The sequence below is a fragment of the Falco peregrinus genome, chromosome 2 (genome assembly GCF_023634155.1).
Source record: "Falco peregrinus isolate bFalPer1 chromosome 2, bFalPer1.pri, whole genome shotgun sequence".
NCBI classification, from domain to species: Eukaryota; Metazoa; Chordata; class Aves; order Falconiformes; family Falconidae; genus Falco; species Falco peregrinus.
In genome coordinates, this window is record NC_073722.1 from 24,923,530 (window position 1) to 24,938,278 (window position 14,749).

General features: G+C 45.3%; 1 protein-coding gene across 3 annotated transcripts in view; it reads right to left on the minus strand.

Moving 5' to 3' along the window:
* Positions 1–8,979, minus strand: part of ADAMTS3 (ADAM metallopeptidase with thrombospondin type 1 motif 3) — a 134,889-nt gene extending 125,910 nt beyond the window's left edge. The window contains exons 1-2 of one of the 3 annotated variants that reach the window (XM_055796450.1): positions 8,916–8,979; positions 4,510–4,537 (exon numbers count right to left, since the gene is read on the minus strand). In XM_055796450.1, the coding sequence (XP_055652425.1) occupies positions 4,510–4,537; positions 8,916–8,939 (52 nt within the window). In that variant the 5' untranslated portion in view covers positions 8,940–8,979. Of the gene's footprint in view, positions 1–4,509; positions 4,538–5,463; positions 5,804–8,915 lie in introns of those variants that run through there. The other 2 variants (XM_055796449.1, XM_055796451.1) reach the window with 2 other exon arrangements.
* Positions 8,980–14,749: the final 5,770 nt, after the last annotated feature.

A 14,749-nucleotide genomic window follows, 5' to 3' on the forward strand; every position in this document is an offset into this window, starting at 1 on the left:
ACAGTAGGGATCAGAGAAGAAACACAGAGCAATAGAAAAAGCACTTCAAATTTTCTTCATTTTTTCATCGGGCTTTAAACTGCTGCTCCAGTTGCACAATGTTTAAGTTGAAAGGAAGCACTTAAGAAAGAACATCACATTCTTTCATTGTGTGCCAAAACATAATTAGCTAGACAATGCCTCAGAAGAAGGCTCTCCATACTTTTTTTCCCTCAAATACACATGAAACTGAAGAATTAGTACAACTGGCTCACATCATTTGTCTTGGCACTGTACAACCACTGTGGACAATGAAGGTTCAAAAGTCCTAGACTTTATCACCTGCATTTGGAAGAGCATTATTTTTTTAGGCATACAATTTTGTGAAATACATTGATCAAAAATCATTTATGTGGTTGCTCACGGCAGAATTCCAAATGCATAAACATCCACTTAAGAGAAATTTCAAAAGCACGGTCTAAATTGAAATCAGTGGAAAAGAACACATTTCTGAAAGTTCAGACAAATTATTTCTATGTCTAAACCAAGCTACCCAAGTTTTAAGACATTACTTTTTTTCTTCTTTTAAAAAGTATTTAAACCTCACTGAGTGTTGATTTTTCTGATTATTTTTTGGCTCACACTGCACGTAAATAGATTTTATTAACAGGACTCTCCTTTTTCCAGCCTTCTGCACTGCAGCCAGAGGACCCACTTCTGTGAACAAAGTAATTTTTAGATCACAGGAGCTCCTTCATCTGTCACCATGACCTATGAAATTATGTCCACTGCAAGTGTTGGCAGCATCATTTTTTCCCAAACATCTTCTGAGCCACAGCAATGAGACTTAGATTAATTACTGTGTGCAGTAATCACTCCTGCCTCTCTATGTTGCTAGCAAATTTCTCAATTAGGAATAGCAATGTGGAAACCTATTAAAATTATACCAAGAGCACAATTGTTTCGGCAGAGAAGATGCTGGGTACTGCGCAAAGAAACATATGTGCGGGAACTCCTGAGAACATCTCATCCACGTTGTCCCAGCATCATATGCCGAGCCCCTGACATGATGGGATGACCAGTGAGCTACTCTCAGCTTCCAGAGCTCCCCCTCCTCTCTTGGAGGTTGTATCCAAATGTGGCTTCTAACGGCTGGAAGCTCAGCTACCTCAGCAAAAAGACTGGATCTAACATAACACGTCCAGAACATCACTGTGCCTGCCTCTTCTGAAAGGAATTCACAAGCTATGATATAATCAGATTGCTGGAGGGCAGACATCCAGCTTTGCAGTGGAAGTACTGGGAAAAAAATAATTACTTGCTGCTATAGGAATTAAGAGGACAGCAATTCAATAAAAAGGTGTCTCATGTTCTGAGAGATTACCCTTCTATCCCAGAGATACCACAACAGGATGAGCACAGAGCTGTTCCTGTCACTTAGCAAAGTGCTGCTTAACACCAAGACAAGACGGTGCAGTGACAAACAAGACGACCCTAGCTAGGGTTTTGCCACCACTGTTTTCTGCCTTTGTCACTGGCTGCTGGTTTCCAGAAATGAAGAAGCACTTTTGGTACCTCTCAACAACCTAAATCTCTTCAGAACTACCATTCACTCTGTATTTGGCTGCCTTTAGGTGGCAGAAATGCCTAGCGAGAAAGACAAGATAGAAAAGGGGGATGGTTTTCTTGAGAATTCCCCCACAACTTGGCACCTCAACAGGGATGAGGCAACGCAGTACACTTCAGTGCTAGACACTGCAAGTTAGATGAATAAAAGCAAGGGACTGCAAGAAGAGAGGATCACATGGTATATACCACTCTCTAGCATCCTCAATTCCTTCACTTCACTGTCAGCTTGTGCCACAGATAGAGAGCGCTCAAGAAATTCTTGGTGGTATTTTCACCGTCTCTGCTGAACTGCAGGCAAACGTGCTCTATCCAGGCGGCAGGGCAGCCTGGCACTGCCATTTTGCAGGTCAGACACCTGAATTTTCTTCCCGAAGCAGCAATGAGGCTCTGCTGCGTGGGAGGCTGAGGCAGGAAAAGTGAAGATGCAGCACCAACCCGAGTGCCAGAACCTCCAGGCTTACTCTTTCACAAGTGACAACAGTATGATTTCCTCCTGACTGTTTCCAGGCATTTGCAGTATGTTTTGCATTAACATGATTAATTAAACTTGGGTAACTCCCTACCTCTATAATACATTCTGTACCGATATTAAAAAGAAAATAAATAAAATCCTATATGCTTTAATTTGTCTTAAGTGACTTTCCAGGTTATGAGAAAAGATTAGCTGCTGACAGCAGCCAGCCCTGAGCCAAATCAAAACGTACAACACCGATGCAAAGTGACACTTCATAGGGACTTGAAAGTAGGACAGCCCATTTGGAGGCAATCCGAATGCAGGTTGCACCATCGTCATTAAAACTCTAAACCGAGTAAGCTGTAGTTTTTCAATCAGAATTTACAGGATCAAATAAATAATAAGTCTTAAAGCAAAGCGTCGGACAAATCCCAATGACTCTAAGTGTTAACTGGCTATTTCTGCTTTGAAAATTCAGATTTCCCCTCAACAAAGCACCATCGATCCCTGAAAGCCAGAGCTACTCGCAAACAGTCTAGTCTTGGAGAGCCATCAAGACTCTCAGTCTTGCTAGCCTGAACCAAAAAACTACTGAGGATGCAGCGTGGCTGTGCTGAGGAGACAGAGATGGGCCAGCAGCTCACTCCTTCTGGGCTCCCATCGACATTGAGTCCCATCCCAAAGGGGTCCTGTACTGCCTAGCCGCACCACGGGACACTTGGGACCATGGACTCATGGATCTGCGAGTGGACAGACCCACCAGCCGACGCTCTCTTCACCTCCCACCTGTCCTTAATTTTTTCCACAACCTTGAGTAGAGAGAAGAGGGGAAAAAATAATTGAGAGACAGGTAGAGGAGGATGAGGTCACATCAGCTGCACAAGGTTCCCAGGTGCCATGAGAACCAGGCAGACAGCCCGTCCCACACTGAGCACACAGACCTGGGGCTTTGCATGGGGTGCCCAATTCACCCTCTGCCACGCGGTTATCATCTCTCTCCTGCAGTTCCTGTGTGCCTCAAATGTTCCTGACTACAGCAAAGCTGGGAGCATGAAAGAAAGGAAAAAGCTAAAGGACAAAAAGTGATTTTCCAGATTAAGGAATTTTGTCTGATGTACTGTGTAATTTAAAAGACGCATTCCTGTATAGCTTATGGTTTCTGAAATTCAAATACAATCCATTTCTCATGGAAACGACTGGAAATAAAATACAGGATCAGCATACCACTGGAAAAAAAGTCTGTTTGCCAGTTAGGTTTAAATGTACCTAACTGTCTCAATTCCCATTATTCACTGATCACAGTGGAAATCAACCTAAGCCCAGAAGAATGCAGTGCCAGAACTGAAATTGAGACAAGACCTCCAAAATTTAGATAAATACTTGAAATTCTTTTTGGAACAAAACCTCAGTTCAAAACCTGAACCAAAACCTCAGTACTGGAGGTCTAACAACGACTGGAAATAGAATTGCCTGGGGTCTGTTCCCACTGCTACCGCTCCTCTCCTTGAAAAGCTCCAGAGCACACTCCGGCGTGCAGACACTCACACTCAGCAGCACATTGTTAAAAGGCTCATTTCACAACTGTGCAAGCTAAGGAGTATGTGAGACTCCATACCTTTGCACTAACACCCTGGGAGAGGGAACACCAGCTTCCACGTCCTCCCACAACCTTCCTTCCGCAACCTCTTCCATCCCACAGAGCACTAAATTATCTGTTAGTTTAAATGAAGGCAGATCTCCTGAAACTAAACTGCCTGTGCATGCTCCTAATTACATGAAGCTTCCTGTCTTTACAAAAGAGTCAGAGAGCAAGTACCCCGCGGGCACTAACAAGCACCTTTCACTCCAGTACCCTCATTCATCACAGACACCAACTTTGCTGCTCTACAACATCTTACCTAAGTATATCAGTTCTCAACGTGTTGCTGTCGCTAGGCACACAGCAAGCACCCTGTGCCACCAACAGAATACAAAGAGCCCTCAGCATCAGACAATTTTTTTCCAGCTAAAAGAAAAGGTTGAACACTTCCAATACAGAAGAAAAATGCTATGAAGACATGGTTGGTGCCAGCCAAACAGAGTAGGCATTTCCTCCTTGATTCAGAAACAAAGAAACGAAGACAAAGCATCTGGCCCAGAGCTGATGTGCCATTCTATTCAGATGGCCAGTTTAAGCATCCTGCAATTTCTAACTTCTGTGGGTTTATATTTAAGAAGGGAGGCGCGGATGTATTGGGATGCAGGAAGGCATAAGGCGAGAGCATGCAAGTTCAAGTAATGCCACATCCCTGCACAACTAAAATGCTCCTGGGTGGCAGCGGTGCAGGGGTACATGAGGGAATGCTTGCCTGCATACAGATAATTTTTTCCAGAAAAGACACTACTTTGTTGAGCTTACTACTTTTATTTCTATTGCGATAGCAGCGATAATAGTTAAAAAGACTTACCTATTTGGATCTGTTGTTCTTTACCAGCCTGCAGAAGAGAAAAGAAACACATGCACAAAGTTGTTAGTGTCATCGCTACGCAACATGCGACAGCAGAGTGCTTCGAGAAGGCTGAAAAATTACTTGGTCGGTATTGCACCATCTTTTTACATTTCTGCTTTTGGTTTTCAGGGATGGTGTTTCTCCTTAACTGCACAGGCAGCTGTTCCCACCAATGTACTGACAGTGTCTATAAGAAGTTTAACATAAATAGAGCTGCTAAGAAATCCTGATGCTGAACAACCCATTCTATACACCATGATGCTGTGCCAAAAAAAGTTCAGCGGCCCAAGGCAGGCCTCCCCACGGCACGGGGGCACGGCTGCCGACAGCTGCCCGTCCCCTCCGTGCCAGAGGAGGAGAAAGGCAACCGGCCTTGCCCCGCAGCGCAGGGCCCGCAGCCTGGCGCCCGGCCCAGCTCCAGCACGGGGCACCGGGCGAAGCTCCCGGGCGCGGCAGGCCCGGCCGAGGATGCTGCCTGCCCGGTAAAGGCTGCCCGCCCCGCCGGGAGAGCGGACAGCCGGGTAGGGCGTCTGCGGGGTGCGGTAGGGGAAGGAACACGCTCGGGACAAGGAGGGGGGCACGGCGGCGGCTCCCCAGCTGTCAAAGCCCATCTGCAGCCCCCGGCCGGTGCTGCCCGTCCCCCGGGCGACAGCAGAACGGCGGCGGGCGCGTCCCAGCCCCGACAGCCGCGCTCCGGCCGAGCGCCTGGGGGCAGCCCGGGGCCGGCCGGCCGGAGCGGGCAGCGAGGGAGGGGGGGGCAGCCGCGGCAGCTTCCCGGGGCCGCTGGCAGAGGGACCCCGCGGGCAGGGCAGAGGCCCGCGGCTGCTCCCTGCAGGGAGAAGGGAAGGGAAGGGAAGAGGAGGGAGGGGAAGGGAAGGGAGGGGAGGGAGGTCCGGCCCCCCCGGCCCTCACCTGCCGGCTGGCTGCAGCGCGGACCCCCAGGAGCGCGGCTGCCACTACCCACAGGGGCAGGAGCACCATCACGAGCCGGCCGCCCGGGGACCGCCGCCCAGCCACACCGCACGCTGCCGGCCCCGCTCCTCCTGCCGGGCGCCTTCTCCTTCTTCCTCCTCCTCTTCGCCCCTGCGACGGCGGCGGCGAGTCCCCCCCCGGGGCCGCCCCTGGCAGCGCAGGCTGCGCCCCGCTAGCGCCGGCGCCCCGGGGCCGGGCGGGCGGGCTGGGCAGCGGCGGTGAGGCGGCGAGTCTCCGCGCCGCCTCCTGTTGCTCGCTGCGCCCTGCCTGCGCCGCGCATCCCGACCTGCGCCGCTAATAAAGCCGCACCGGCCCCCGAGCGCGGCTCCGCCTTCGGCCCGGCCCGGCACACCGACGTCAGGGGCCACCACCCTCGGCACGGCACGGCACGGCACGGCCGCGGGCTGAGGCGGCGGGGGCAGCCCTCGCACCTGAGGCGGCCGGGTGGGGTGGAGGACTGAGGTGGCGGGGGCAGCCCCCGCACCTGAGGTGGTGGGCTGAGGCGGCGGGGGCAGCTCCTGCACCTGAGGCGGGCTGAGACAGGGGGCTGAGGTGGCAGGGGCAGCCCCCGCACCTGAGGTGGCCCGGCCTACCATCAACACGGCCCCTGCATGCACACACAGAAACCCCCTCATCTACTGGCCCCTCAGCGTGCTCAGCCCCCCCCACTACTTCTCACCCACGTGCTTGCAACCCACAGGCTTTCTGCAAAGAAAAAACTACTTTCCCGCCATTCACCCCACCAGCCACCTGAGCTTCGAGAAGAGCCCCCAGGCCTGTGACAACATCCCCAAGTTCTCGTTTTTGATCAACCTTGATCAACCCCAGGCAGTGCAGCAAAACCTATGGAGCCCCCCAGGCTCCCACCGGGCCAGAGTCTGGTCACGAAGCCGCCTCTGCCCTCCGGCCTGGGAGCTCGGCGCACAGCCAAACCTCTGCTGCACAACAGGCAGCATCACCTAGCCCAGATGGAAACCACAATCCACTCACATAGAGATTGAGGGCAAAACCCCTCAAGAACACGCTTTTGGTCCCTTATATTTGCCTAGAAGATGTTACACAGTTGAGGCAATGCAGTAACAAGTTGGTAATGGATACCACTGGGGTATTCCCAGGGGAGAAACAAAAAGCTTTACAAACACTTTTTGGGAGCCAGAGGTAAAACACTCCTGCATTTTCACGCTTTAGCAGCATTCGAAGCAAGGACTGAATTTTGTCAGGGTCAGGATCAGCTAGTGTTACGAGAGATGGTGAATACGGGAAACATCTGGATCCCCATTTAAAATGAGACTGTTCTGTTGTACCTTGTGTATTACCACTCCTGTGATCTGTCACAACCAACCAAAATACGTCTCTACACTGGCCTCCATCTAGCACAAACAAGCGGACTGGTGCTACTCAAAAGGGTTTCAGAATGCACGTGTGAAAGCATAAATATAATCATCTTTTCAGTTGAACTGCCTGCCAGAAACCATCATACATCTACAGGAAAAGGAAAATGCTGCTTCTATGAAACCTCAGTTGCAACTACAAGTTGCCTCAGAGCAACGTTTAAGAGGAGACCTCCAGTCTTGATTTTCAGGAGGTGTCTTGAATATTTTAACCATACCAGCCTGTGGAGCAGCCCTGCTGTGTCAGAGAACACAGGTCCCAAACTGTGTTATATTCTCTCACACAAAATAAAAAAAATAAAACACCAAAACCAACCAAAAAAACCCAAAGGACTTTTTCCTGAAACAGTAGGAATGCCTGGATATGTATCCATTATTACAAGCATAACAGCATCGCAGCCTGTTACACTCCACGGACCATAACAGCGGGTAGTTGCATATTGTACAAGAGCTACTTTTTGGAAAGACCAGAATCAGAAAGGCTGAGGTCCTGTAAATTGCTAGCTACATAATTATATATTAAAAGGTGAGTTAAGGACAGTAAGTCTGCGAAGCCACAGAATCAGAATTGTCAATTCAGAACCGCTAAACTCAGGATGCCAGCCTAAGCTTCCTCTTGTCTGCGCATTAATACACTGACTGGCATTAACTTGGTAACACACCACTTCTCCCACAGGACTTTTCCCTCATCCCATGCACAAAACGGGTACCATTCACTTAATGTGCAGCAATTCCACATTCTGTTAACTTCACTAACTATGTGACCTCAGACTTCACTGCACATTGTTCAAATCCTGAAAACAACAGTGTTGTTTTCCTCGTGGGTTTTTCCATAATACAACATACCTGAGTGCTTTGTAAACCACCCATTTTCTACAGTGGACAGATGGACCAGCACGATCTCTGGTGCTTCATGCAGGCTAATTATAGGTGCAATTCACTATTTGATCTCGATTTCTTCCATTTTATCTAGCTAAGTTTCAAGCCGTGCTCTTTTTGATTTCGCTCTACAATTTTACAAATGTACAAGGTCAGGCTCTCCACCCCGGTCAATACACCAGAAGAGCTGCTTTAAGCAACTCACCGCACATCTCACAGGAACTCTGCAGAAAAAGCCGTTCTGATGGCTCCTTGTCATCCAGGAGCTGCATGGAGCGCTGCTGAACAGAACTTTGAACGGAACATCCAAGTGCAGAAAGCCATAGAATCATTTGTGTTGGAAAAGACCTTTAAGATCATCCGGTCCAACCGTTACACAACAGTTGCAGGGAACCAAACTTCTGGCATTTTTTAATGCTGTTTTTGTGATTTTAGGAACATTCTTTCAATAAGGTTGCGCATGTTGTGTCCTAGATTGAACTTTTCCAAATTAGCTTAAAAAGTTTCTAAACGCCAAAGAAATAAAGATACACAAAAGACAGACCTGGAGGCCAGAGCAGGTACTTTGTTTTGCGGTCTTTGAGAGCAAAGAACCAAGGTTTCACAGAACTGTAAGAGAGCATAAATAAGGTGTTAAAATTGGATGCCTCATCAGCTATTTCTAATATAAGACTCAGTATCTGTAACAAACTTAAAACAAGGCAGTATTTGAAAGTGCAGTTGAAGACATTTCTCATCTCTAACAGACAAATTTGGACATACTAATGTCAAAGAAATCATAGATTTTCTTCTGTGTATTTCAAGTCTGACACACACACACATATTATATATGTATATATGGATGTACATATGTATATGTATCTGTTAAAAGTCTGTTAAGTATTTGCAGTTCTAAAATTATTCTTCCTAATGCTTCATCAGATAGGCTTTCTGCATCTGTGCAGTTTCTGTTGATGCACTAGGCTGACAGCTACAAATATTTTATGAACCCAAGGTTAGGCCCTGAAGCAAAAACCTTAGACACTGAAGTCTAAAAGGTTTTGCACAGGGCCAGATTCTGGAGTGCAAGGATAATACTCATGGGAGTAAGTGCTCAACACTGTGATTAAAATATGGCATTACCTGATTATAAAGGTTCTGGAGCATGGTCTGGATGAAATCTCATGTTCTCTCACAGCAGAAGTGCCTGCAACACAAAACAAGTCCAAAGCAAGTTTTAATTGGAGCAAGAATTCAAACTGAGATACTTTAAAAGAAGACTATTCCCTCTATAAAACCAACAGAAATGAACTACACAGGAGTTTTTGCAATGCTGTTTCATAACAGCTTTCAAATACTAGATTTTTTTTGAGATAAGACCCTAGTAAACTGAACTATAACATCTAGGAATAATATCTACAGTCTAGAAAAATCTCGGTCTTCACCAATCATGTATGCACACATGATTTAATATTCAGTTTTGCAGTGACATTTCCTGATATTTAGGAGTCATTAGAATCTACTGAGTTTCTGATCTACTGTGTTCTTTGCCAGTCTCCATCCTTTCTTAATAGTGGTCAGTTTGGGAAGCATTAATTCTATTCTCTCCAAAACAGACTATCACTAAAAATTAGCCTGTGGTAAAACAAGCTGCCTATTTCAAATGGCAGAGACATCCACTGTGAATGCCTGTTTGAGAAAACCAAACATATTTTCTAAGCATCATGCAGATGGTTGCCTGTTTTCGTAAGAACTGCTGTAGCAGAGGGCCATGGAGGACATCTTTCTTTCTTTAAGAAGGGATAATGCAGTCTGGTTCAGAAAAAGGTACAGGACACTCTAGATATGGTATTTACAGATTAATTTACTTTCTTTGCCACCTCCACAAACCAAAAAGTACATCCCTTGCTTGGGCTTTTTTTTTTTCTTTTAATTTGTTTTCTTTTTTCCTTTTAATCTCTTTTAATCTTTATCATTAAAACCACAGGTTGTTATTTACTTCCAGATACCAGCTCTGCTGAAATTTGGCTTTGGTGTCAAAGCCTAACTCCCTTAAATGTTTGATACATTGTGTCTCAGGTTCTCCTTCTCAAAAAAGGAACTAAATATAACCAAATGGCAGGATCCTCCATCAGGCAGGGAGACTGGAGACCTAGATCTTTTTACTGTGAAACCAGAGTATGTGTACATGACCAGATCAGGTTTCCAGCTAACCGTTGGCTTAATGAAAAGTAGAATTTTTTTTCCCTTCCAAGTAATTAGAGATGCAGGAGGCCTATGCTGCGATTATTAAATCTAAGGCAATGTAAATTAGTTTCTCAGCACAGGATACATCTGAAAAGAATGCTTGCGCCTCATTTTTAAAATTTGTTAATATTTGCATTTCAGTAATGCCTGAGGTCCCATTCATGGAGTGGCGCCCCATTGTAGCAGGCATTGTGAGCACACACAATAAAAAGGCAACACACAAAGACCTTTCAGTTGCAGGCCTGTAGTCATACTACAGGAGGAAAAAAAATAACCCCCCAAACAAACAAACAAAGATATCCAAACAAAAAACCCAAACCCAGCCAAACTCCAAAAGCTGGCATATACAAGAACCAAAGTTTACGTTCCCCAATGGAAACCCATCCCTTTCTGCGTGCCTGTATAGTTAGTCATACACCTATCATCATGCAGCACAGTCCTGGCTGCAGCTGACATGTCTCTTCTGCTCTCCACGCAATTTGTCACAGGTAACAAAGGTGCTGCCAGCAGCTCCAGACCTTCTTGCTACCATCGTGCAGGTGTATTAATATTGCGTTACAATCCAAAACACCACTGCCTCTCTAGCTCCACTGTATGATAACTCAAGTTGTGTATTCCCAAGTTTTTTGGGTTTTTTTTGTATTTCCCAAAGCCACTTTTTTGCTGAGATACCACATTTAACATTTTAGTTTGTATTTGCCATCCAATGACTTCTGTCATTTGATTTCCAAAACTGCAAGAAATTTTTTTTGATATTACCCTTCTGGTGTGTTTACCACAGCACTATAAGAAAGGGATTTCGGTACCAAGGTGTCGGACAAGAATTGCCAGACAGCTTATGAAATGCAAGCACTCTGTAAATGAAAACGGCTATAGTTTCTCCTTCATGGTGCACTAAAACTGGGAATATTAAACTGCACAACCATATTTAATTGTTTTAAAGACACTATTAATCCAGTAGATTGTTAAATGAAGAAACATAGTAGACCTATTATTTTTAACAAAGCAGAGTAAGATTTATGGTCAAGATTTAACCACAGGACATAGGAAAATGGAGAGAAAAATGTGAGACATGAAAATTACAGTTGTAAAGTACGTTATGAAAAATAAAAAGTAGTGGAAAGAGGCAGCACTTGTGACTACCATATAATAGATACATTCCATAAAATGGTTCCTATTTTTAGGTGGTTAATTTTGAAACAATGTGTGCCAAATAAAATCCAATTAAAACCACCTCAAATCCTCAAAAGCAATGAATAAACAAATACTCATAAATCATTCTAAAAATAAGATCCAGTAAGACCAGGCTTTTAATGGCCTGTGGTACTGATACAGAAATCAGCGGTTCTTGTGTTGCAAGAAGTTCCTGGAACTGCTGAGGCAGTGACCCTAACACACTGTTACAGATACCAACAGCATCAAAGGCCTATTTAAATGCTTGTACTTACCTTAAGCCTTCAGAAGAAAATAAAGACGGAAAACATCTTTCTCGTCCTGCATGGCCAGCGCGTGGTGTGCACATCCTCTGTCTCAAAATTCTAGAGAATTGCCTCTACATGAGGAACAGACTTGAATTATACCTGCACGCTGGAGGTCTGGGAACTGTTGCATGCTATCCACACTTATTTTTGCTAGCATTTTTTCTGGCTGTAAAAATTCCCAATCTACACTTTTATATGTATGGCCCTCTGGACAGTGGGGAGCTGTGCAACCTCCTTTGTATATAGACAGAGAGACAATATACACCTATAGATAACAGGTGAGGCAGAGCACTTGCTGGATGCACATGAATGGCTGCTCACACACACTCTCAATAATTATATTTGACGGGGGGTGGGGGGGGTGGGGGTGTTGGTTTTTTTTTTTACTTTCCATTTCCCCTTTTACATTGATTGGGCAAAATGGTACCTTCCGAGGGCTTAAGTAACGCAGAAAATGCTGCCCACTACTGTCTTTGAAGTGGAAATCTGCCCCCAGTTAGGCAAAATGGGACAGATGCTATAACTATTATGACCACAGAGTGGCTTTTCTTTCCATAGCATTTATTGTAAGCTGAAGTGTGACAGCTTGACTGAATTTCTGGAATTGTCAAAGCACACTTTTCTGTTAGGGCAGCCAGCCAGGCCTGAGGAACTGGATTTCAGTAACATTTCATTCCCAGGACTTCATAACCAATGAAGGGCATAAGTAATGGAAGTATGACAAATGTTGCAGTGCTGCTAATGTCCTAAGATAACTGTTCAGGCACAAACATGTATTACTTCTGCAGCAAAGTACTGCCCAACAAGACCTCTGTGAACACACTAGAACACTGGAATTCTAAAGCAAAGGTGATCAGGCACATTTTGCCAAAAGAGCACATAAAACAGTTAGTGGAAAGAACAGGGAATGAACTCCCAGTATATTAGCAGGTAAAATTAAACTTATAGAGTCATTTAGGTCAGAAAAGACCTTTGAGATCATCAAGTCCAACTGTTAACCCAGGACTTCTAAGGCCACCGCTAACCATGTCCCTAAGTGCTGCACCCATGTATTTTTTAAACACCTTCAGGGATGGTGATTTCACCACCTCCCTGGGAAGCCTGTTCCAATGCTTGAAATACTTGTCAGAAGGAAAGCGGGGACAAAGAAGAGAAAGATGCCAGAAGGTTTTAAGTCCCCTGTAAGAATTCTTCTGTGAAAGGCAGTGCCATCCATGTTGGCTTACTCTAGAAGCAAATTTCACTAGGAAATGTTGGGGCTTTAGTGTAATGGCCACAGAAAAGAGATGCACCATGTCGTTTAAAGTCTCCTTCTGGTTGGGAGATTTGCAAACAACCCTTCAAGTATCTATTTCTTTGAAGAAGTTTGTGGTCAGCTGAAACAACTGTGCCGAACGCATGGCTGACCCTCCCCTAGCGGCTACCCATCAACAAAAGAATTGTTGCCAGTGTGGCAGACAGACATGCACGCCCCACACAACCAGCTGACTGGCTGAAGCTTCTCATTTTCTGCAGACTTTTATTTACTATTCGCGCACATTAGCATAATGTCTGCCTTGAATCAACCTACTCCAAAGCACATGCTACATAAATTTGACCTGTGGCAGCCTAGACAAACTGTTGATTGACAACAAAGACACCATAAAGCCTTCTCATAAAGGCCATGCCCTCCATGAAGCAGCTTGATTCATGAGTAATCCCATAAAGCTATAAAATTAGACAGAATATAATATGAACCAGATTAGCATTGTACCCTGTTGCATGTACACCTCCTGTTGGCTTCACCAGCTGGACCCTTTTCCTTTGTAAATTGTTAACAAGTACTTTGATTTTAGTCCCATTCTTACAGAAATTTTTGGGGAGGGGGATGAATGCAGAGAGATGAAGTGAATATTTTTTCAGTACCCTGGTTCACTGCCTCACGCAAATAAAAGTCTCTGTAAGGAGGGATGGAGGTTGCACACTGAAGCATTCCCTTACCTTTCAAACATCACGAAAATTAACTACCCTGGCTTGACTCTCTAAACCCAGAAAAGACAAAAGCTGCACCGCAGAAAGGAAAAATGAAATGTAAAAATCCTAATATCCCATTGAAAGACTTTTTCTTAAGCAAGCCAGTGAGAATGTCTGGTTCAGCTCCAGTTTGAAGCTGCCCACTCAAAACGGTTATGATGTTACCCGATTACCTCACGAAATACTTCAAGTTGATCACATCAGTAGTTTTTGTTACTTCCATTTCCTTGACTCTATTACAAAAGGTTATTCCATATCACAAGATTAAAACCAACAACTGGCGGATGGTTGCCAGCAGTCCCCTTTGTAAGCATTTTTTAACACTGACCACAGTTGGAACCCAAGAGACGCCACTGTTGCTGTAAACTGCCCGTGGCTCAAAGGGCATGTTTACCAGGACCATGTGAAGTTGCAGGCTATGTCCCATCCCCTACACATCAGCTTTGAATTATATGATGTCAGTGTCTATAAAGAAAAGAGGCAAAGAGTTTGTGCCACTATCGCCACTATCTTTGCATTAAATGCATCTTGCATGACAGCTGATACCTAGCAAAGTACCAAGCAGACACTCAACCTCGAAGCGCACAAAGCCTTATTTCTGTTATATTATTGAGCTGAAAGACATAAAACCAGCCAAGAGACAAGTGGCCTTTATTAGGAATTTAGGCCATCTAACAATGATTCCTGTGCACTGCCATTGCAGGTCTCTCCCAAGTTAATTAGAATAATTTAAGCTCCAAGTCAAGTTTTAACTCTCTTCTATTAAGTTCCCCACCCAGTTAGGATGGGCAATTCTAACTTAAGGAAGGGAAAAACCCCACCCTTAACCTCCATGCAGACTGAGCATACAAGCGACTCACATAGAGCGAGTGCAGAACTGTGTGTGGTTCTGGGAGGACTGCTGGTGCTTGCGAGGGCCAGCACATTTTCAGTGTCATGCGACTCGGACATCAGTCCCCTCCCTGTGTGATGGTGATGTTGCACAGCTGAACACCTGGATGCACGTGAAAGCTTGTAAGTCTCTACTTAGGATGAAGTCAACCTTCTCATCAGGTGTTTTAAATGCTTTAGGTTACTCTCCATGAAAGGACCACCTGCTTCTTCCTCATGTGCAATACACGGGAGCTGTATTGCTACAGATGCATACACCATCCATCTCACCAAGGTCAGGTGCAAACTGTTCTTATCTGTTACATATATTTGAACTGGGATTCTCCAGAATGAATAATTAAACAT